At 42.4% G+C, this 24,575-nt stretch overlaps 1 protein-coding gene across 2 annotated transcripts in view; it reads right to left on the reverse strand.

The window, feature by feature from the left end:
- Positions 1-24,575, reverse strand: part of LOC134141365 (1-aminocyclopropane-1-carboxylate synthase-like protein 1) — a 66,504-nt gene continuing 41,929 nt past the window's right edge. Inside the window, exons 1-15 of one of the 2 annotated variants that reach the window (XM_062577562.1) lie at positions 15,266-15,759; positions 13,504-14,129; positions 11,999-12,058; positions 9,225-9,295; positions 8,603-8,672; positions 7,365-7,431; positions 6,393-6,490; positions 5,724-5,801; positions 4,542-4,642; positions 3,733-3,822; positions 2,696-2,741; positions 2,408-2,549; positions 1,677-1,819; positions 1,147-1,300; positions 1-928 (exon numbers count right to left, since the gene is read on the reverse strand). In XM_062577562.1, coding sequence (XP_062433546.1) covers positions 630-928; positions 1,147-1,300; positions 1,677-1,819; positions 2,408-2,549; positions 2,696-2,741; positions 3,733-3,822; positions 4,542-4,642; positions 5,724-5,801; positions 6,393-6,490; positions 7,365-7,431; positions 8,603-8,672; positions 9,225-9,295; positions 11,999-12,058; positions 13,504-14,129; positions 15,266-15,686 — 2,466 coding nt within the window. In that variant the 5' untranslated portion in view covers positions 15,687-15,759 and the 3' untranslated portion in view covers positions 1-629. Of the gene's footprint in view, positions 929-1,146; positions 1,301-1,676; positions 1,820-2,407; positions 2,550-2,695; positions 2,742-3,732; positions 3,823-4,541; positions 4,643-5,723; positions 5,802-6,392; positions 6,491-7,364; positions 7,432-8,602; positions 8,673-9,224; positions 9,296-11,998; positions 12,059-13,503; positions 14,130-15,265; positions 15,760-24,575 lie in introns of those variants that run through there. The other variant, XM_062577563.1, reaches the window with a different exon arrangement.

Consider the following 24,575-nt stretch of genomic DNA (forward strand, 5'->3'; position numbering starts at 1 on the left):
TGAGATCAGAACAGAAACCAGTGATCTCAATATGAAAAGCTTTATAGAACTCAGATAAAACAATCAGACTTCTAGGAGTCTCACCCATACATTTGAATATGTATACATGCTTATTTACCTTTAGCTGGGGCTAAGCCAGTGCTGACACTGGATTTTAGCTATCAAAAACATCTCTATGGGAAAGCAGTCATGTCATTTCTGGCACTGAAATAATAAATTACTTTTGCTCATCATTCAGGAAAAGAAAACCATAAAACATTTTAACAGTCTCAAGTGTCTCTTTCTGGGAAGAGTGAAATTAAGAAGCAGCATAAAAAAATGACACCACAGGACCTTATAAGAGAGTTAAGAGCATATTCATTAGAAATGAAATACAAAATACAATGATGCAGCAAGACAGGGGGTAGCAGGCAAAAAAGACCCCCACCATTCCATACCCTCAGCCCAATCCAAGGAAAGCATCTATATAATACAAATTAGAGATCTCAAACAGAGGCTAGAGGATGGGTTTTACAAAGTAATTTTCTTGCTATACAGAAAATGTATTATTTGCTGGAAGTCAATGCTGAGCTGTTAAGGGCTCAGGGTCAGTCACTGCTCAGCAAATCCGTTCGAAGGGCCACTGATCCCTACTGTTTCTCCACCAGTTTGCTGAATACATCATAGATCTCTGGCTTTTCCTGTGCAAATTGCTCTGCTGTATTTTTCTGTAGCCAGTCAGATGAACGCATTTGTTGCTGCAGGAGACCAATAAGGTCACCAAGGTTGGAGCTACCAGCACAGGTAGGCTCCTGGTGGCGGGATACAAAAATGACTTCATCTGTGCTATCTGCTTTGCCATCCTGATCTGATTGACAAGGTTGTTCCTTTGCCTCAGCCAAGATTTCCTGCTCCTGCTCTTCCAAAACTTTGCGGATTCGCTGCATACCTGCATGGTATAAAGAGAAGAAACACTAATGAATTAGATTAAGCCACAAGGGTCTCCATATCTGTCAAATCCAGAAAAACTTGAAGGAGCAGAGGTAAAGAAAGAAGAAAAGAGAAGAAAAGAAGATAACAGTAATACAACAGCTTAAGGTTAACGAGAAGAGGAAACAGTATTTTAGATATTCTGGCAGGAGGAAAAAGAGAAGAAATATTACTCACCTAACTGTAGTCGATGTGTTTTGTCAGCAAAGATAATGCGGAACCAGCCAGGTTCACTGCATTCAAAGGCTTTACCACAGGATAGCAGGACCTTGTTATCAAGAAAACGCCTCCAGAGTAGCATCTCCTCCTCAAACGTTCCTGTCCTAAGGTACTAGGAGAGTTAGCAGAAGTGCCAAAGGTTAGTAACATACATGCCAACTCACTGAGATCCTCATGAATCTGTGATTCCCATGAGGTCTGCAAAGGCCTGGGGAGACACCTTTTACCTCTGAAGTACAGCAGTTGTGATACAAAGGAAGAAATAGGAAGGAAAGTGGCTTGAGTGCGGTAAGATTCCTGCAAGGAGGGAAATGCGCAGACAGACTAAAGGAAGAGCACACACAGAAATGCTAGTCAGCCTTTCCCTCTACTCATCAAGACAACTGATGAGGCTTTAACAAGATGTTTATCACTCTGTTCCTCTAGGCTCATTTGCACCAGTGTCATCCCTCATCCCAGGAGAAGCCTCCTTTCTTAAGGCTACCAACCTTTCGGAAATCAATCCAGACAAAGAAGCCTGCACTGCGGTTGAGAAAAGGGACCCCAAGTGTCTTCAGCTCATCTGTTACATACGTATGGGCAGCTTTTAGGCGGGCATGGTTGGCCCTCAGGTACACCTGGTTGATCCAGTCTAACCAGAGGGAGAAGACAGAGAAAAAAAAATGCAACTGTATAAGAATTCAGATGTGTACTAGTTCCCAGAACACTCACAATGCCTTTTTCCATTTCACCTTCCTTTGTTTTCTGCTGCTTCAAAAAAAAGGAGAGGAAAGAACTATTTAGTAGCTTCATGTCAGTGCAAAATAACATTCTCTTCATTTTTCTGGGGAAGTTTCCCTATATTCAGTGCTCTTAGTTGCTGTGGATTGTTAGCACTCCAACCAAGGCAAAACCAGAAATCCAATTCTGTTTCTTTCTTCCCACAAGCTTGTGTTCTTTGTTTCTGCTCAGCTGGTTCTATGCAGCACTAGCTATTTATGAAAAACTATCAAATTTCTTCAAAGCTCTCCTCCAATTCTGTTCATGAGGAGCTCTGCAGAAATGTTCCTTTTCTGTAGAAATGTCAGCCATGTGTTACGTGGGCAGCTTCAGGATTATGGAAGACTGTAAATTAAGCTGTACAAACAAGAGACAGTTTGGGAAAGTAAGGGGACAGGATCTCCTGAGGTAGTGAGATACACAGAACAGCAGAGGATCATCTGTCAAGCTACTGACTCACCTCTGTCTCTAAGCAGCTGTGCAACCTTGTGCTGGACAGGTCCACAAACCCCATGAAAATAACACAAAGAAGCCACTGCATTAGCAACATCTTGGTTCTCTGTATATAAAGTACCAAAGCGAATCCCAGAGACAGCAAAATCCTGCAGAAAACACAGACTACTTTATTACACAGGAAGGCTGGGATCCTACTACTACTGCCTTGGTTTTTTTTAGCACAAGGGAGTTGAGGACACAAGGCCACCTATACCTGTCAGGAAGCCCCAGCATGGTGGCAACCAACACTCACCTTGGTTATTCCCCACATCACATGAGTCCTCTGTGGATCAGGCAATCTGTATGTAGAAGGATGCAGATGGGCAGTTAGTGTCATAGGTGCTGAAGCTTTTGGATCACCAGTGCAGCATTGCAAAAACAGAGAGGCAGCATTACACAATGAGAGACAGTGCAACAGGGAACATCAGTCAAGTAGGGAAAACTCAAATATTACCTAATTTTAAAAGCTAGAAACTCTGAGAACTGATTTTAGATACAACTTTTAAATATTTCAAATCTATAGATGCCTGCATCAAGCACTATATTTCATATATAAATCTTCTGTGTGATTTTAAAGACTGCAAGTACAAAATTTGTACTGAAGTGCTAAAAAATCAGTGCCTCATCAATACACTTTCCAAGAATTAAAATGAACCTTCCTTCTTGCAAACACTGATATTTTGAAGAAGTTCTTCCTCAACATTACTGAGCTAACAGTTAACCAAATATATTTTTATGTCCTTGCAAATGAACACACACAAAAAAAATCACACCATTGGCAAAAAAATAGAAAGAAAAGAAGATAAAGCATATTTTTAAAAGGTGAGATCTGCAAAACTTTTCATCTCATTAAATCAATACCTAATTAAACATATTCTAAAATCTTTAGTAACACTGTGATGCCATGACTACTGTAAGAAAAAATAAAGTAAGCAGGAACAGAAACTCTTTATATCAACTGAACATGGGAAAGAGGTAACAATATTTAGGTAGCAAAGAAAAGCATCACTTACAAGAAATGAAACATCTATTTCCAGGTTTTTGGAACGGTCAGAAGCATTAGAGAAGCACACATTGAAAAATTTATCACAACAAAATACTAACTATCTTTCTTCCTTACTAGATTGCACATGATAAAATGTATTTGCCATTCAGAAACTACAAAAAGTCTATGTAACGCAGATTCAGAATTTGCTTGCTCATGACTTAACTTCCAGTCACAAGTTCTCAGCAAGGCATCATGTTGAATTGTCACTGGAAGATGGCCAGGGAAGTAGGAGCTGATTTTACCTGTCCATGCCTAGGACACTGTGAAATGTGGCTGATTCGTCAAATACTGACAGCATGTAGATCTCATCTACTATCACATGCAATTCATGTCTGCAAAAGGACAAAATGGAAATTATGAAAGAATACTGCTTCTGGCCTAGAAGCAAAGACAAATTCAGGACTCTGGAAAGACTTGCTTTATACTAAGAACAGGGACACAAAATTTTGTAGAACTGATGCTTATAGAAGCAACTTTCCATAACTCAGAAGGTCTGTTACATGTATACTGAATTGATGTGCGATATATCCAGCTAATTGTCACTCACTGCAACCATATACTAAGTTTCATCTGTTTCCAATGTACCTGACAAAATTAACTCCCTATGTGTTACATATCTAGAGTAAGTTGTACCATCATCTACTCAGATGGACAAAACTTCAGAAAGCATCAGTGACCCACAATGAAGCTGGGAACCCATATTCATATATTTCTTTTCTCATGCACATGCAGAAAAAACTGCTGGAAAAGGAACTCTGTTTTCTACTAAAGAAGCACAGCACCACAGTGATTGCTAGGACTCCTAAAAAATAAATATAACTTGTACCACCTGGTTCAATTTGTTTTGCCACTCCAGATGACTACATGGTCCATGATCCCTTATCTCTTTCTCTCCCCTCTCCTCTCTTAAGCCTGCTGTTGTGTGTAAAGAACAAGACTGTTTGCCTGGCTTAAAAGATATCCACAGAAAAATTAATGGATAGTGAATAGTCCAGCAGAGTCTGAATGCTGCATCTGACTCAGGATATCTCAACCTTCCAAACTGACATACCTTTTAGCAAATTCCAGGTAATCCTGTAGCTCTGACAGGGAGTAGATGTCCCCTAGGGGATTTTGGGGATTCAGAAGAATTAAAGCCCTTACAGTGACACCCTGTAGAACATGAGATGTGCAATATTAAGAGAAGATTCATCATAGGATAAAGTTTTAACCTACTAGAGCAGTTAGTGAGATACAAGACTGTCATTAAGCTCACAGTAACTCAGGCTCCCACCATGACGTCTCACTTCAAAGGTTAGACTTTTATGAGAAAACTGACAAAAAAAATTATGAGAAAATTTTTAGCTACAGATTAAGTCTTTTTTGGCAAAATGCAGTGAAGTGAGGGATATACTGTAGAATTAACCTATGGTATTAAAGAGAGGGAGTCTGCTACGATCATTGTAAATAGAGAAATCTATTTACGAGAAAGATGCTCTCCAACTTCCTCAGCCTAGAACAGAAGTTCCTGTGAGCTGTATCAGTAGTTGGGAAGTAACAGACTAGTGAATGTTGCCCATGAATGAGGCAAGAAAGACAGGCAATTGAGCTACCTGGATGCAAACTGTTCACATCCAAAGTGCACGTTCGGCTGGGAGATATCAGAGCCAGTAATGAGCTAAAGATGCAGCAAAACTTACACAGGGTTTCAGGATAATGTCAAAACTTAGACTAAATATTCATAAAGTGATTCTCATCTGCATTTAACTTCCAGATTTGCATCTCACTCCCCCCTGTAAACATTCATACTGGTCTTACTGAATTCATCTACACTACTGTGTAGCAGCAGTCAGTTCTGGGGTAACTCAGCTTGGCCTTCATGAAGGAGAAACACTAGCTAGTCCCTACTATTTACAGCATGCCCAAATACACGTTTTTGCAATATCAATGGGTCCCAGTACTCTGTGAATAGCCTAGCACTCCCAGGCTATCTTTTCTGCTGTTGCAGTGATGTCGTGTGACCAAAATTAGACATATATGACACTATAGAATTCCTCTTAGAACTGCCTCTAAGTAGTATGCCACAAGTACAAATGGGATTTGCAGGGAGCTTGATCTCAGTTTGTCTATATGGACTATGAGAATTTCACATGCTATGTTTTGAAAATGTTTTTGGCTTCAGGCCACTTCTAGGACCAGTCAACTCAAGTATATCGTAGACTTAGTTGGTAATATGAAGCTCAGTTGCACTCACCTCTGCCCGGGCATCCTGTAAGGCCTTTTCCAGTTTGTCCACTGTAAGTTGAAAGGGCCGAGTGCTTGTTCCAGTGATCTGAAAGACAACATAAAGAAAAGAAAAAGACTAATTTATTTCATCAGAGTCTGCCATGAAGCCATTCCCCTGAGAAATGTTTCCCAAAACAAAATAAAATTCAGTAAAAATGACCAAACTTCCACCCTCTTATCCTTTTATACTACAGAGAGATTAAATAAATAAATAAAATCAAAGAGTTGCTTATAGCAGACCGGCCACACACACAGAACTCTGGTTATCCCTGAATAACTAAAACAATGTAGGATCTTCACATGCTCTTCCACTCCTGGGACTGTTCTTAGTAGGACGTTACATAGTTCTGTCTCCAAGGCTCATTCTGGCCTTCCTTGCCTCCACCAAGGGCCATTATTACATGTTTATTGGGAGTAAGATACAAGACAGGGCCAAGACTGGAATCCAGATTTATGGTCTTGAATAGGTTTCTTGAAAATCATATGCCTCAATTTCCTAACAGTAATTTGTGCAAACATTGACAAGCTACTGTTTAGCCTTGTTCTGGAGAGTGTTTCAGGTTCCCACAGCTTGGCACCTTCCAGTATCAATTACTTTTAGGTGCAAAGGTCCATATTCCTTTCCTTCAGTTCTTACCTTACTGTCTAAATAGGCATACACCAGTTTGACGTTGCCATATAGAAACACACTCTGGGTAATACCACCGTAAAAAGGAGTGGCAATCAGAACAGCTTCTGAAATCAAGAAAACAAAGCTAGTTATCAACAGGTCACAGTCTGTCTGTCTCTTCTAGAGCACTTTTAAGGCTGTGAGAGCTGGGCCTATTTAGCTTGGAGAAAAGAAGACTGAGAGGGGATCTTATCAATGTCTATAAATACCTTAAGGGAGGGTGTCAAGGGGATAGGACCGAACTCTTTTCAGTAGCACCATTCAACAGGACAAGAGGCAACGGCCACAAACTGAAACACAGGAAGTTCCACCTGAATATGAGGAAGAACCTCTTTACCATGAGAGTGACAGAGCACTGGAACAGGTTACCCAGAGAGGTTGTGGAGTCTCCTTCTATTAAGATATTCAAAACCTATCTGGATGCAATTCTGTCTAACATGCTCTAGGTGACCTTGCTTGAGCAGGGAGGCTGGACGAGATGATCTCCAGAGGTCCCTTCCAACCTCAACCATTCTATGATTCTGTGATTCAGCTAAACACGAAAGCTCTTCTTTACAGTAATGCCCCTTGAAGTATTTTAATGATACCCTTTTTTGACCACTTTCATTTTACATCATTTTTAAAATATTCTGCAGACACTGGGACACTGAACATGCATTCTCAATATCCCAGCAAATGTGTGTATAGCCCAGAGTTTATTTAACAAAAAGAAACACAGCACCACCAAAACAGCAAAGAGAGACAAGGTAAGACACAAAGTACGAGATCTGTAGACTGGGGAGATGATGAATTTTGTAATACAACATTGCAGAAAACAAGAGCTTCACAGTAGGCCATGCCAATTCCACTATTTTATTTTCATCATACAATATTTAAACTGAGTAACATTATTTCCCAACAAAATTAAATTTTAAAAACATCTCCCAATCATTCACTTACCCCCTGGATCACACAGGACTGTAGCTAACGCAGAAAACAGAGAGCCACAACCATTCAACACAATCACCTTTAGAGGAAAGAGAGAGACTAGTGATAAATCTGTCCATAGAAAGAGACACTACAAAAATAATTTCTGACAATGTCCCTGAAATATGTTCCTCCTTAATCCTCTAGCACAAAGGTTTCCAATCTCTTCCTGTTGAAATTTCACTTCTACCAGAGATAGCTTTGACACTGTATTCTGCTTCAGAGACGCTTCATCCCTGTGCCTTTCTTGTTTCTAATAAGTAACACAGTGTTTAGTGAACGAGTAGATTTTAAGTAGCAAAAACGTTTGCAGAGCAGTTTTGAACTGTTAGAAAAGTAAAGTATTTTTCATCAGCTAATTTGTGGTATATTCTCTCTGTGGTAACAGCAGTGCCTATGCCTACCCCCTGCTGAATTTGTGCAGAAGTGGAAATTGCTGTCTCGTACAGGAGCAGGTTTGACACCTGCTTCTAGAAGAGAGATGCTCACAGATCTCATGAGTTTCAATCCAAGTATCAGGTAAAATCTGCTACCTTGGAGAGGTAATCTCAGCAAACCGATCAGTGACAACTTCAGTTTATATGAAGTACAGGCTTCTGCTGAGTTATTGCAATGAGAAAAACAACTGCTGCGCCCACTCCTGCTGCCTTTAGAATTCAGCAAAAAGTAGGAGTCCCTTATCATGCACATACCCCAGAGCCCAACTTGCATCTCTCTCAAGTCAGCAAATCCTGCAAAGACTCAGGACTTGATGGCTTCCTGATAACCCTGTCACAAAGTCTGAAAGCATCTGTTTTACAGACTAAAACTACTCTTAGCTCAATTACTGACTTTGTCCTGAGGTGCAACAGCAGAACAATGCCAAATTAAACTAGGGTAGAACAACGGGCACTCTTAGTCAAGACTGAGGGATACAGGCACAGCAGGTCCCAGTGCTCAAAAAGGAGATACAAACATAAAGCCCTATTGAGATGCATTGTATAAGGAGTTCAGACACGGGAATAATAATATGGCAAATATGAAGTAAAACTGAAGTATGTTATCTGAAGTATGCATCAAAAGCTACTCAAATGGCTATGATTCAACTTATTATGCACGATAAAAGCCTATTATTTTACAATTAATCATTTGTTTAAAAAAATATGATGAAACTATTTGACAATAAATGGCAATACATTAGAAGAGACACCAATGAAAAGTGGGTTACCCACATTTTCTGCCTTAAGAGGTGCAGGGGCCTTGCAGTAATAGGTCAAAAATCGAGCCACTTCCTCCCGTAAACTGAGAAAGACACAAAAGCAAATATCGATTCAGCTTATTCTCCAAGAGGCTGGACCGCCTCAGGTCCACATTTCAGGAAAATAAAGCTAGGGCGCAGTAAAGACTGACAAATATAGCTAGAAAACAGGATAGCTGAGGCTCATTCCACAGACGTGACTTTTACACGTGGCAAAGGTGTCACTGATAATGTCTGCAACCGTATATGCATTTTTGAAGAGTTTTAATCAAGACATAGAACAAAAGGATTAAAGTCCCTACGTGCTCACTGTATTTCAGAGAGCTGTTTCAAGTTGCCTAACTTGTTAACGTATACAGTGCTTCTAAAATTGTGTTTGCTTTAGAAAATTAGCATATTCTCTCACATATGAGGATTTTTAACTGGATGAACTAGTAGGGTAGTTTTGGAATTTACAGTTTTGGAAAGAAAAATATAATTGAATGACTTAGGAAAGTTATAACTAATCACTGTAGCAGAAGTGTTTTGTATTTATCCATTCTGTTTGTCAGACAAGTACTCAAAGAGAGAAGCACTAGGAAAATGAGAAGACTTACAACATATGTCCCTTCCAATCAGGATACTGAAGCAGTGGCGGCTCCATGAGATTCATATCAGTCTGTGTCAGCTGTGAGCAACAAGAAGAAACATTAAAAAGCACAATCACCAATATCAGGAACATGGAAATAGATAGAATCCATGGACAGGCACACACCTGCTTGGACACATACACAAACACACAGACTTTAACAGCCTTAAAACTGGATTTTGAAAGCCACTGAACATCGAAATTAAGGCAGTAAAACTTTGCCACACAGAAATTTATAAGAAGGATGCAAAATAGGCAATATAAAGGATGCCCATTAAAAAGACGCCTGCTAAAGACTTTGTGAACCAAATGAAACAACCTGAAGATTCCCAAGGATCATCTCACCCAAGTTTGGAAAACAACAGCTTTCAGCTGAGAATTAAGTCTCAATCATGAAAGCTCTAGCATCATGAAAGCTCAGATATAAATTGTCAGAGAGAGAAATTTTTGAATTAGTCAGATACATATTTTCTTTTTACAAACTTTTGATAGATTTTTAAAATAAATTTTAGCTTTAATTTATATTTCTGTTCCAAGTTACTGCAGTTCCTTCAGATCTGTAATTCTGACTAGCTTGGTAATTTTTAAAATATAACAGAAGCTTTCACAAGATAAGATAAATACACAATTATCTTCTTGAATATCTTCCCCAGGGCAGATACTTTGTTCCTTATTAGGAGCTCATTTTGGTCTCAAAGACAGGTTCAGCTGAACTGTGGGCAAGTGGAGCCCATATTATGTTTATATTTAGATAAATCATACACACTTTTATCAAAATATTTTAAAGGTAGTAAATATGAGGTTTTCATATAATCCAGTTCTATGAAAGCACAGTGATGATCAGGGCAGAGAAAAGAGGATGCTTTACATAAGCAAAACAGGAATAAATAAATTTCATGTACAATGAACCTTCCAAATATTTGACGACAACCAAACACATGAGTTGATATTAAAAAGGGGAAGTAGGGAAGTGAGTAGGTGATAGCCAGAAAGGAGGTGGGAATTTTAACATGCAGTGTGAAAGCTTATCACATAATAACAAAAACACAGCATTCTGTAATCGTGTTTGGATAACTTGTGCCAAGCTCTGGAATTTAATGACACTGTCCTCATCCCATGCAGAATTACAACCTGCTATTGTAGGATTAAAGTTCCTTTATTCATCTGTAGATGCCTCTTGAAGCCTATGTAGCACAGAACTGTGCCTCCTTAGTTTTCTCTCCTAAACTTGTCTAGAGAATGCAACACAAAACACATCAGCAGACTTGGCCAAAAATTACTATGCAATAATAAAGATGAGAATCCTTAAAGATAATGCTGCAAGGGCTAAGAAAACCAGACAGGCCAACCAAACTGAAGAGTATCAGAAATCTCATGCCAGAGAATATTCTATAATTTAAGGGTCATCATTTAAAAATAGAAATCTGGTACTCTATTCAGTGGAAACAGTAAGTATTTACTGTCCCACACAGCAAGAACTTAGAGTTCTCTGGAATCCCAGGCAGCACTGCATTCAGTAAATCCATGTTGTAACTCCAGACTGTGGTGATTAAGAAGCTGGAAACAGTATCTTTATTCATCTTGTTGCCATAAGCATGATGGTTTATCTAACTATTGCTGATAAATTTTTAACTCTTTTTCATAATAAGGCTAATTAAGATGCAACTGACTGTCCCCGCCACACTCTTATTTACTGCAGACTTTATGTTAGTTTGAAGGGGAAAAGACAGAGTGAATGAAGGAAGGTAAAACCTACACACCCTAGAAGGCACCTTTTTTGTGCACAGCTACCAGGCAGCAGTTCTGCCTTACCTGTTCTGTTAGCTGGAAGGCGAGTAGTGGGGTAGCGTCCCCCCGAGGCAGAGGCGTGGCAAGCAGAAATAAAATAAGGAAAATTTTGAGGATGGGAATTGGTGGAATGGGAGTAACAGTGAACTTCAAACCATAGAGACTGACTGCTAGAAACTGAGTCCCCTTCCCTCCCCACAGACAACTGTAGGTAGGAAAAAATGTAGTATTCCCACCTACGGGTCTGAATCTGGGCAATAGTTTTAATGCAAATCAAGAAACTCTAAGGCACAGTGCTTTTGTTTTCTTTTTCTTTTCTTTTCTTTTTCTTTCTTTTTTTTTTTTTTTTTTTTTTTTTTTTTTTTTTTTTGAGTTATGCCATTTGCATTATGCCTTTCCCTGGTGCAACTGAACAAAGTGACCAACTAGCAGCTGACCCAGTTTAATGGATTCCAAGAGAACTCAAGCGATGTCACAGTTCACTGTTGCCATCCTCTCAAATTTTGGATAAGCTCAGAACTGGACGTCCAAACTGCGTAACTTTATAACGGAGTTGACGGAGTCAACTGTCTCTGCCCCAAGATCTGAAGATCTTTGAAATTAAAGAGAGATTAAAGAGTTCAAAAATAATTTTGAAACCTCTGTATTAAATGAACTACTGTCAGCAGGAGAAAATAAAAAATGCATCTGATTTTCATTTAGTTCTGTGGGTCTAGAATATCCCCAAAGGCAAACCCACAATGAAGAGAAAAACAACCTCTATTCCTATCCTTCTGGAAAAATAACATAAAGAAATGTACAAATGGCTGGACTGAGAAGTGACCTCCAACAAATAAAGAATGAGAAAAAACTTTACAAGAGACATCTGAGCAACAGCAATAACTCAAGGAAAGTATAAACACTGAAGAAGAATTACACAGCATATTCTACATTTCTTTTTGGAATTTGACTTACCCGTTTAGACATCAGGTCAAAGCAGAGTTTATTCTCACTGGTGCCAAAATTAATTATACCCTAGAAAAAGAAATAATGTATTGTTTATAGACGTAAAAAACATGCACATACTTCACCTTAGTTATCACTTCACTAAGCTGCCTCAGAAAAGGTTACCAATGAAAACTCAAAACACAGTTCATATAAACCTCATCATACAGAACTAGAGCTGTATACATATGTGTGGGCATGCGTGTGCACCTACAAACATCTGTCTCAGGTGCTCAGCTTTTTAGTCAAACTCTCTGCAAATGAGGACACACTAATGGTTTATACTTCTTTACAGAATATGTTTAATTTAATCCTGCGTTCACTCATTGGTATACATCTGATTATAAAAAAAAAATTACACAATTCTGAAAAACCTGAAGTTTACATTTCTGCAGCAGTTTTAAGCACTGTTTTCCACTCTGGTGATTCATTGAAAAATCACATAAACATATAGTCAAGAAGAGCTATTAAGACACTAAATTTTTCCCTCTGGAGAGGTGATCCTGCAGTTCCAGGCTTAAGATTTGCCCAGCTTACATAACAGCACATTAAATCTTGAAGAGTTCAAATCTATTAACGTATTTTTATTACAGGAAGACACTGGGCAAAAAATACGTAAGCTAGACTGAACAACTGCACATTTATGATGTTACCAAAGTGCACTTCCAATTTCAGATATTTGTTTAAAAATCTAGTTCCTATATATACACCAATTAGTAGAAGAGGCAGTTTACACCTCACAATGCACTTTTATTATTGAAAATCTTGCGGTTTTTTTTATCTTAAAATTCTAGTTTTCACCTCCCAACACATTGTGTCTAAAGTAAGGGCTAATAATAAAACTTTTTAAAGTGTCCAGTAGTTTGATATCTGAATGCAAGATCTATTTAAAAATAATCCACAGAGAAATCATTTACATTTACTATACTTATTCAATAACAACTTACTCTAAATAATGAACACTCACGTTTGTACCACCAGGGGGTGTGTGACAAGCTACTTACAAGTGAACAGCAAAACGGAAACAGGCAGGAAAATGTCTTAATGTTAGCTTAGAAAAAAATACATTTTTTCTAAATGTCTGCTACTTGGTTGTTCTGTTTCTTGCACCATCACCAGTAATAATCTGATAATCAGGCTTCAGTGGACAGCAAAAGTGATGAGGTAAAAGGAAGAACAGGAGTTCTGCATATTCCTGCAGATTTCTTTCACTTTTGAAGGCGTGCTACTGCTACTAGGTTCTGACAGGAAAATCAGAACATGCAAACCTTTGCTGAACAGAATGTTCATCTTCAATAAATGATCTGCACAGCTATTTTTCATTCCTTTTACTTAAACAAAAAGATTCACCCAACACGTATTTGAGAGATTAAAAAAAAAAAAAGAAATTTTTAGCAGATCTGTCAGCAAATCTCTAAGAAAGAGTTTCTTTCCTAGCAAGAAAGCCACATAAACACTGTAAGAATCTCACTCACATTGGGGTTCTTGTCTTCATCATACTTATCAGCATGATAAGCTTTGTATCCTTCCTCTGTGGAGCCCCGAAAAACATTGGCAACATTGCCTCGAGCAGAGAGGTAGGGGCTCCTCTGGAACTCGCCGGGGCTGCAGAAACCGCGCAAGTCAATCCTCCTCTCAGCAAGGGGCCGACCTGGCTGCACGGCTCTAGCCTCTTGTAGGTCGCCACCTACTCCTGCCATGCCGGCAATTTCAGACAGTATTTGGTTGAAGTCCAAACCCCGAGGCATTGCAAGGGAAGAGGAAGAGCCGTTGTGGCTCTGCTTTAAGATGCTGAGCATCTGAGCGAAAACACTGAACATGCGAAACTCATGCTCCCGCTCCAGCTCAAAACGTCGCTGCTCCAGCTGCATCCGGCGCTCCTCCGCGTCCAAATCTCGCTGAAACCGTCGTTCTTCCATCTGCAAAAAGCGCTCTTCCATGGCCCGCTGAGATGTCAGGGTCTTCAGCAAGAGATCATCAAGCGGGTCTTTCACTCGCTGGCCTTTCCGCTTTTTCCTCAGACGATGCAAGGCGGAGAAGCCAGGCCGAGGCACCACATTCTGGATCCGCGATGAGTTTGCCATGTTGGGCTCACTGAAACCTGTGAAAATTCAAAGCAAGAAGAAAAATTAAATGTGCAGCAAGTAAACTAGTGTGAACATGCTTGCTGTCTTCCTTTACCCTTCATAGGAAAGCAGGGTAGACTAGACTAGTCTACAGTACAATTTTATAGGAAAACTGAGGCAGGGTCTGTCAGCCACATCTCGAAATTTGCGAGAATTTTTTTTTTTTCATCTTCACATATGGGGCTCCCCATTAAGCTGCTGACCACTAAACTAGTTCAGTATTCAGCCTCTGAATTTAAAGATTGTCAGTTCCCTTTCTCGGCCCTGGACATGGCTAACTGCACAACCATCACGGGGAAGATGACATAGAATTTCTTCCCAATCTCCGAAATGAACCTCACATTGATTATCATCTCTCTTCTTTACAATCATGCTGTGTTCTTCCATCAACATGTCCTAAACTGGTTTGAAATCCCTATGCTTTCCAGATTCTATGTTTTCTTGGAAGCCAAATAATCTGTGAATTACAATTTCAATAAAAAGAGGAAAGGCTCTTTTCCTTTAAACAGGTAAGTCGTCACAGCAACTTTCAAAGATGTCTTCTTTCCAAGCACTGATTAATGGACTGGAAAGCTAGGCAATGATTACTCTCAAGCATTCTTCATTGTTGAGCGTCCTAAGCAATTAGATCCAAAACATATTTAACAAAGAAAGTTTCACCTGCAGGTTTACACTGTAGTCATGAAAGAAGAGGGTCTCCTGATACAATTCAGCATGAGGACAGCAGACAGCCCTGGTAATGTTCAAACAATACCAAAAAGCATGCAATTTTTACTTCAATATGGTAAGTGCTCTCAGCATTATATGCAGAAATCTAGCACAAATGCCTATCCCAGCTTATAGCAGATGTGACAATCCTTAGGATTTCACGTATTTAGCCCAGTGCAATAATTTCAGACTTCGTTTACCTACAGCAAGATACAATTCAGGAATTGCCAAAAGACTACTAATGCAGATACCATGCTCCTACTTAAAAACTTTTTGGGACGTGGAAAACGAGGCTCCAAACATCAATACAAAAACCAGGTGTCTGTCTCTACACCAGAAATAATCTCTCTTTCTGGGAAAGAAGGCAGAAACCTTTTGCTGGAATGTAAAAGGCTCTCCCTACCTGAAGGTGAAACACTGGTTTCAATGGGAATCTCCACCCTGGAGATGGGAGAGTCGTTCTGGGCCCTCTCCAAGAAGGCTCTCTCCATCTCATGTTCTTCAGGGGTGCCCTGCTGGTAAGACATAGATGCTGGGGGCTCTGGGGTCAAGCAGCGCTCAGAGTTCACCTCCTCACATTTGATTTCCATCAGTTCAGGGTGCTGGGAGTGTCCGAAGGGCAGGGCGGACGAGGCGAACTGGTGATAGCCGTCCACCATGCCGCCCTGCAGCACCTGCTGGGCCATCACGCTGCTGCTCAGGGGGCCGTAGGGCAGGGCCGGGCGGCTGTTCAGCACCCGGTCCATCACCTCATAAAACTTCCACGTCCGCCCCCCCCGGGGCGCCTTGCTGTTGTCTTTGATCCGGCGGTACTCCAGCTTCATCTTCTTGATCTTCTCCCGGCACTGGTCCCCGGTGCGGTGGATGCCCTTCTCCCTCAACACCTCCGCGATGCGGTTGAAAACGTGCTGGTTGCGCAAGCAGCTCTCCAGCTCCATCTGCACCGACTCGTCGGCCCACAGCTGCAGGAGCTCCACCACCTCGGGGTCCGACCAGTTACTGCCGCGCTCGTACTTCTTCCCCCGAAAATCCATGGCCCCCGGCCCCCCAGCCCAGGCTGCCGGGCGCCGGGGCCGTGCCGGGCGGGCGGCAGGGCGAGGCGTGACAGCGCCGCGCTGCAGGTGCCGCCGGGCCCAGGCCTTGGCCCGGGCGGCACCCAGCCCTCCGGGGCCAGGGGGCGCCGGGGGGGCCCCGTCGGGGCGGGTGCTGCCCCCCGCTTGGCACGGCAGGCCCGGCACGGGGCGCCCCTGTCCCCAGGGCCCGTCCCCGCCGGGAGCCTCTCGCACCTCGTCCCTCACGGGCGCCCCTGTGCCTCTGCCCTCCCCCCACCCCCGCCACGGGCCCTGGGGCCGCTGGCGTGCTTGGCACGGCTTGGCACGGCTCGGCACGGCTCGGCACGGCTTAGCCCATCCGCTACAGCCGGGCGGAGCGAGCTAGCGGGGAGCCGGGCCGGCATGTTCACATCCGGGGTGACAGCACATGCGTGCAGCCCTTATTCCGGGATAACTTTAGCCCGTGCCAGTCACTCGCCTCGCTGCCGCGGCCGCGCGGGGCTGAGCGGCGCGGCGCAGCGCGGCGCCCCTCCCCCACCCCGCGCGGCCCCGCCCCCGCCCGCCTCAGGCCCCGCCCCCGCCCAGGCCCCGCCCCCGGCGGTGCCGGGCGCGGCCCGAGCGGCGCGCGGCGGCCGAGGGCGGGAACCTGCCGCGAGAGCGGCGCGTGCGCGCTGCGGCGCGCGGGGCCCGCGGCGGGCCGCGAGGCGGCGGGTCGCCCGGTGATCCCGCCGTCAGGGCCGGAGCGCCCGCTGCCTGCACGCAAGATATTTTTTTTCTTTTTCCTTCCTTTTTTATTATTTGTGGCCCGTCTGATTCCGTTTCTCGTCTGTGAAAGGGAAATCTAAAAATCGTGGTTTTCGTTATAATGTGTGAAACGCTTTGCAAGCTGCCTCTGTGGAAAAGATGAAGCAAGAATTAGCTTTAAATATGGTACTACCTGTGTGTCCTAATAACTGCTATTAAAATCGTGCTTTAGATATTTTTTTTCCAGGGGTCTGCTAGACTAGAATTTGGATTTCCACAATTCTGCATAGCTCTCTCAGAAACATGTTATTTTACTTCCCTGTGATTTTTTTCATGATCAAGTGTAACAGCTACCAAGTAATAGTAAATGAAGAACGCGAAGGACATTCCTACGAGCATAGCTTTCATTAAGCACGGGCACTTAATAGCTGTTTTTTCTCAAGGACAGGAAAAATCCTGTATTAAAAGGTAATACCACAAATAAAAGCTATCTCAATTTTATTAGTAAAGGATAAGGATGTGTGCCATCTCCTTTGGATCTATAGTTTGTAAAAAAATGGTATTATTTGCGTATCGTAACTCACCTGCACTTTGTTCAGTCATTTATACTAAAGCAAAGTAATGATAAACATTATCAGTTTAATGTCATTTGCCATTGACTGCAGGTTGGAGTACACAAGGAACAGGGCAACAGTGAGTAAAGCCATTGGTGATGTAAATTGAACAGTAAATATAAATAAAGGCAGCGTGGAATGGTCTTTTCTAAACAAGCTTTTAAAAGAAGCAGGAGAGCCCCGCTGAAGCCTATTACACCCGAGGGATATAACGTAACCAGACAGCCGAGGAGCATTCTCAGAAGTAGCTCCAGGTATCCCCTGACTTTATGAAAAGGCAGTATTTCAAAATGTATCTATGGAAAAAAAATGAAGCTTTAAACTGTGCTATTAAGCCATAACAACAAATGTTGAATAACTTCCTCTTTCATGGTTCACCTGATTTCACCTTACAAAGCCACATAAAGTGGAAATTTTATTTTTTAAATGAAATTATAAGCTTCCCATGGAATCACATAAGTCAGGCATCTATGGCATTCAGAACAAAAATACTATGTATTATTTTATTTCCGAAATAATTGCCAGCACCAGGTAGCTAAATGCTTCAATTCAGACAGAAAAGAGGACTATTAAAGGCTGTATTCCCAAAATACCAGATGTGGTGATGTTGAAATGTGCCCAGTACAAATCACTGAGAATTACAAAACCAAACAGAAATGCCGTTATTTGCTGAAATGGTTTGTGCATTCATTTAGGTGACAAAGCTTAGGTGCCATCCAATTTGACAAAAAGCCCTCTCTCTCTTTCCTTTTCACTCTTAAATGCAAACCAAATGCTGTCAAATGGTACAAATCCTCATTTTCAAAGAATTTCATGCCTCAGTTTTCATCAAATAATATCCGAGTGCTGTACTTACAGAAAGGGCAATTCTTTCCTGTACAAACTGTATACCACAACTCATTTTCTAACCAGCCATGATATGTGATCAGGAATAATTAAACATATAAAAATGAACTCTGTAATTACTTTCATTTTGCAAATTGGCAAAATTAAACTCTCCTTGTACCTCACTTTTATCCTGTTCTGTCTGGTCCTGAGAATATCCCCTCTAAAAACGGTGTGAAATTTCACTAATCTCTTTAGTCTATAACAGGTCCGCAGGTCATTAATGCAAATTATCTACGATGAGCTAAATCTGAGACAGTAGCGTTTACCTTGCCCCTTCCAGAGCATCCGAGCCATGGGGCTGTGCTCTCCTGCCAGGCCTTGTAAGCAGAGATATTCAGAATACATTTTTGTTAAAGCTAGCATCTAAGTTAAAGATAATGTTGACAGCTGGTACCAAAAGGAAAGCCCTGGAAGCAGAAATTTCTGTTCATCTACTGGGCTGTAGTAACCCATCGAGTTTGAGGCTTTCCACCGGGAAAAGTGCCAACCATCAGTGGTTTTAGTGAGGAAAAACCTCTTCCACAAAAGCAAGCGGAGGCCACGTAACTCAGTTTAATGTCAGATGGTAACACTATGAAAATCTTCTGTTGTAACTACAGCAGCTTTCTTCTTTTCTTGCTTTAATAAATATGATGGAGTTCCTAGCTTTTTTACGGTGAGAGAGGCCCTCACGCTGCAAGGAGGATGGCAAATAACAAGCAGCAATTCGGGCTAGCTCTCCCACAAGTGCTTTGCTTGCTGCCCCTCTCCCAGAAGGGGTTGTTCGTGTCCCCACGCTCTCGAGGGGACCCTCGCCAGCAGTGGCAAGAAAGGTGTCCCTAGAGCTGGACACCAGCTGCTGGCAGATCCCGAGCTGCAGCTCTGCAAAGGACAACCCCTCCAGCATGTCGGTCCAGCCAGGTCTCGATTTGGACCGGGGACATCTCGCCGCACGAAGGCGTCTGGAGCCAGCTCTCCAGGCAGGGTGCGGAGGAGCAGCGAGGGAAGGAAGGTCCCTGCAGAGGGTGCTCCAGCCCTAGCTACGTTCCTCAGGGCTAGCTGAAGGCCACGCTCAGCCTGCAACCTAATCCTGGTTTTCGTGGAAATCCACTGGGTGGAAAGCAACCCCGGGGTGAGCACAGACAAGCACGGAGGCCTTGGCAGGCCAGGAAAAACATGAGGAAGAGATTTAAACACGCTGTTAATTGCCCAGCAGGCCTGTTTTCCAGAAGGTTAGGACTGCAGAACCTCTCCAAGGTTCAATATAACAGGAAATTTCTGCTGCAGCAGTTGTTGAGTAAAACACCACTCTTTTCAACACTCTCTTCCATGAAAAGGGATGGTAATTGGCTTTTACAATGTTGTAGATCAGAGAAAGATGGGCTGCGTAGGGGCTGCAGTCAGGGCTTTACTTAAAGCCCAGCAGCCCAGTGACTGAAAGCACAACCAGCTGATGCCTGATTCTGTGCTAAGGTGAAGTGGAATAAGTTTGGTGGATCCAGGTCTAGTTCTCAAGAGAGCATGCTGATTATTGCTAAATTTTCCCTCTGATAACTGCGGCTTAGAAATTAAAATCTGAATAGACTACTGAGACAAAAGCATTCTTATTTCCCCGTCAGTTTGATAGATACACATAAATACAAGATCTTGCTGTATTATTGACTAAACCACTACATATTGAAACTCCTACTTCTGATAGGCACCCTGGGTCTGAGCCAGCGCACTGACAGGAGATGGTATGGAAGACGACTGCCCCTGCATCCCATTCCCCAGATAGCCCATGAGCACTGAACAGCTGGAGCCATCAAGCAGCATTAATTTTTACAGTCTTTAAAATCTGACCATTGTAGGGAAGTGCTGAAAATAATCCTTCCTGCTTCACAAAGGATTTTTAATGTATAAACCTTACTAATAATATTGTAATTTATTGCGATTAATATAATTAGTAATGTTAGTAATTATGTCTGTAACCCCCTGTGAAAACCCTCAACCAAGCCCCTGACAACCACAAAACCACCACTGCAATAAAGCACCTAAACAAAGACTAAGGCAGGAACCCTTATGTGCCTCTTTCCTATCTTGGTAATAAAACTTCCATCTCTGTCTGTTTCTTGGAAGATGGGTTTGTATCTCACTGGCTTGCAGAACAAGTGAACCCCAACAGCCATTATAGACACCCTTCTTGTAGGCCTCTTATTGCTTTGGCAGCTAGAGTAGGGGTACAGTTTGCCTTGTTAAAATCAGGTCATGCCTTTAATAAGTAGCTTCAGCACATGGGGGCAGGAGAGAAGAGCAGCAAAAGTTTCATAGGGACTCATCCTCTGAGCCCAAAGGGTTATTTAAGGTGAAGCCCACAGAGGGCAGTAGGACAGTCTTCAGGAAACATGTAGAGCAGAGGTGGACAAGGAAAGAAAGAGGAAAGAAGCACTGGGCTATTAAGCATCTAGATATTTTTGTGTGTGTGCCAGTTTTTAACTGATTTAATAGCTTGTTGCTGTTTCTGTGAAAGCCTGAGCAGGAAGCAGGACCATGAGACCCATCCAACTGTGGGTAGAGGGAGCTTTTAGAAGTGATGAGCATTTCTCACCCTTACTTACACTCAATGCATCACCCACACATAGAAGAGAGAAACTTTTTTCCTACTTTCTATGTGAATTACTTTGATAAAAGTCAGACCTGTTTACTCAAGCCATGTAGCCAGTTAATAGAATTCCATGGGACAGGAAATGATGATTAATTTAGGGGTATATTTTAAGTACTGGATAACCCTGACTAATAAACAGAGATAAAGCAAAACGAAGTATCTTAATTCATGTGATAGAGGGAATGAGGAAAGGCAATAGTTTCAGACTCCTATGGCAAGCCTACTTTTGCAATTGCAGTTCTGGATAGGACTAAAATGAAGAAAGTCCAATTGTCTTCTTTGGAGACACCTAAAATCCTGAAGATTCAGCTGCCATAATGAAATTTCTGTCAATAGTGACTGAATAAGCATCTATCTACAAATGAAATAGTGAACAAATTTCAGAGCAGGAGCGGACTGCACTTGCCCGAAACTGATGAGCACGTGAGGGTTAACTAGGGAGCGACAGGGTCCATGTGTTCTTCTTACAAGTGAAATAGTAGTGGCTCATGCCCTGGGCAAGAGATCAAACCACTCATCATTTGCACACCCGCAAGTACATTTTATTTCCTTGCAGGCCTGGTTAAAGCCTTCTCTCTCTGCACCCCATACACAAAATGCTTTGCATTGCCCTACCCAAGCAAAGAAGCCCTAGGAGGTCCCACTTTGACTGACATGCTGTGCTGCAGGAGACAACGTGGCTGCTTCAACTTTCCTGTGGTCACCAGTACTGGAGGGGGGACTGAGGGGAGAAGCTACGATGGAGAATGAGAGGAAAGAAGATATCAGCTCTAACTGGAAGATGAGCACTCAGAGTTGCTTCTCTCTTGACATGCTGTTTATATTAGCCAGTTACGCATTTTTATTTGTTTGGTTTGTTTCCTTTTTGGCCACTGCATCTCCTCAGACTGGCTGTGCTGCACGTTCTTTGCAAGAGGACATGCTTTTCTCCTTCGCTGCTGCCAGAAACAGACATGGGTCAATTCAGGAGAACCCACAGACCTGAAGCCAAGAACCCCTCAGCTAACCATAAACCTCAACATCCACATCCACAAACCACAAAAAACTCCAGCTTGATAAAATAAGGTTACTGTTTTTAATCACAGAAACTCATGCTTTTGGTCAGAGTTATCCCTTATTCTGAAAAAGACACATTAAAATAGTACTAATATCTCTGGGAACACAAAGGCAACCTCCAGGGACATACTCGTTGCTATATTGCTCTACAAAAGTCAGGACATGACATGTTAAGCCCAAAATTGCATCATCAACATAAACACAAGAGATAAAATTCTGCAGGTGATGACATGACAATGCCACGTATCAGCCCGTATCAGCCCATCGCTCTCATTTTGGCTGGCCAGACTGTTCCCATCAGTTGCATTAGGACTTTTATCCCTCTAGCTTTAAGTAATGCATATTCAGGATCAGCCATTACCTGACTTACAAGAGAAAAGCCAAAGGCAAGACAAGGAGCTAACTAATTGACCCTTATCCGATACTAAAGAAAGATAGATACAGACACTTCATGAGTGGCCTGCTACAGAAAAGAGTTAAACAGCTAGATAAAATCATGGGTAAGATTCCAATTGTATTTTCACTTATAAGAGTGAGTAGTTTGAACAGCCCTTGCCTGAAATAACTACATGAGCTGAATTTGGGATCTTACTTCCCTTAACATGACTAAATGCCAAGCAGGCTACTCCTAATGTGCCCTCAGCAAAAGCTGCTCATTCACGCAGAGCCTTTTCTAACCAGGGGGTCGTAAGACTCAGCAGGGTAGTTCTTTTGCAATTGGAGGAGAAATCAGGTGTTTACATACAGCAGGAAACTGAGCACATAAAGAAGACTTTCCCACATTGCTTTAATCCTGGCCTGCAGCACCCGTGGCTATGGGTGTCCTTGCTTTACATGCAGCTCTGCCAGTGCAACTCAATCCGAACTTGCAGGAGCCCTGCAGCTACTCTGCCGCAGCCTCACTGCACGGACAGCAGGTCACCGCTCGCACCCTGACCTTTTTCTGTGCTCTGCCAGGCCTGAAAACAGCAAGTGATGGTAAAGTGGTGGCTTTATGTCCAAGGCTGAGGCCATGAAACTATATCACTGCTTGCCTTGAACAACAACAGCTATAAAGGCAGCATCAGCCTATGCATCCCTGCTCAGCTGCCCTAAGCATCTATGCACCTGAACCAAGTGCAATCCATAAAAGGGAGGATTCTCCTCATATTTGGTCAGTGCTATGTGCCCTTTCTTGATGACTGCCAATAAACAATAAGTCTTTTTTTTGGCTTCTCTCTGCAGCAGGACATGGGAGCTGGACAGCTTCCTATTTTCCTCCCCAGATTTTCCTCTGGGGAAGATAAGAAATTTCTATGTCAAATTCTATGATAAGAAATTTCTATGTCAACTTCTCAGGAAGAGAAATACTATTTCGATGTCAGCTTCCTGAGAACAGGTTGGGAAATCATTGCTGTTTGGCTGTACATGGCAGTGAATGATGGAGTTTTTTGCACTGCCTGGAATAGGTTTCTAAACAAAGAAGTTTTCTGCTATCATTTAACTTCAGATAACCACATTGGCCCTCTGGAAAGGAGACATAACCAGAAGTCAGAATATCACAACCAGCTGATACTGTTAAGTGGATATTTGGCAATGCTGCTAAGAGTCTGTATTCCCTTCAGAGTAGTGTATAGATGGGAAAAAAATGGGTTAGGGAAAGAGACATAGAACTGGCTGGGATAAAAGTCAGCTCTGCCAAGTCTCCAAATCCTTCTAGTTTCCCCCAGGGGCACAAAAACTGACTCTGAAATCCCTTTAAAGACCATGGCCATAGACACTTAAATTGTAGCAGGAGAGGAGATCCTCTTACAGTTACAGGTATACAACCTGTCCTTACTGTTTGGAAAAATGAAATAAGGCACACATAGTCAACAACAGTTTGCTTTTGCTACCTTTGTATCTGAAAGTGCTGCTAAGTACCTCTTTTCCTCTTCTTATTGAAGATTTCCTCCTCACTCCTCTGCTATTTCCAGGGACAGACTGGAGGTGACAGTGCTTGGACCAAACCAAAGCCCAATTACCCATGGCTTGAGCCTGAGAGAGGAAAGAGGAGCTTATGTGCTCCATGATTTTCCTGCAGCTCTATTAGCTGGGTGTCTGCTGTTTTCTTTTGTTATTTATATCTGTAGCTGTGGCAGCACTGCTATGCCATGTCTCCTGAAAGATACTCATTTAATTAAGTCTTTAAAATCTCCAGAAGAGACTCCACAACTGCCCGAAGCAACCTATTCCATTTGGTTCTTCACTGTATGTGCCATGACAAGGGTCTCCAAAGGTCTAACCTCTATCTCTCCTGCCACAATACAAGTTGTGAGGAAGATTTCTTGTCCTATCTACCAAGGCTTGCAGTGTTGCCAGTCATTCCCTACCTTGTATTTGCACAGTTGATTGTTCGTTCCTAGTTTGTGCTTGTCCTACTTGAACATTTTTCCATCCGTTCCTCCCATTTGTGAAGACTATTTTGAACTCTGATCCTGTGCTTGTCACCTCTCCAGCATGATCCCATCATCAGAATAAATAAACCCCATTGCTTGCTGTGTATCCTACAAGTGTTGTGTGCATGGGGACCCAAGCAGTGCTGCGCAAAGTGAACTCTGATCTGTCAGGGGTCTGTTATCTCCAGCACTGTTCCTGAGTCAAGCTGCTCCTCAAAGCAGGACCACCATGTTCATGCAACACACAGTCCGACCTCATTATCTCTGCCAGACCCCACTGTTTCTTCTTGCTCCCACCTCACCCCAGCTTCGCCTGAGC

Source organism: Rhea pennata, chromosome 5 (assembly GCF_028389875.1).
Source record: "Rhea pennata isolate bPtePen1 chromosome 5, bPtePen1.pri, whole genome shotgun sequence".
Taxonomy (NCBI): domain Eukaryota; kingdom Metazoa; phylum Chordata; class Aves; order Rheiformes; family Rheidae; genus Rhea; species Rhea pennata.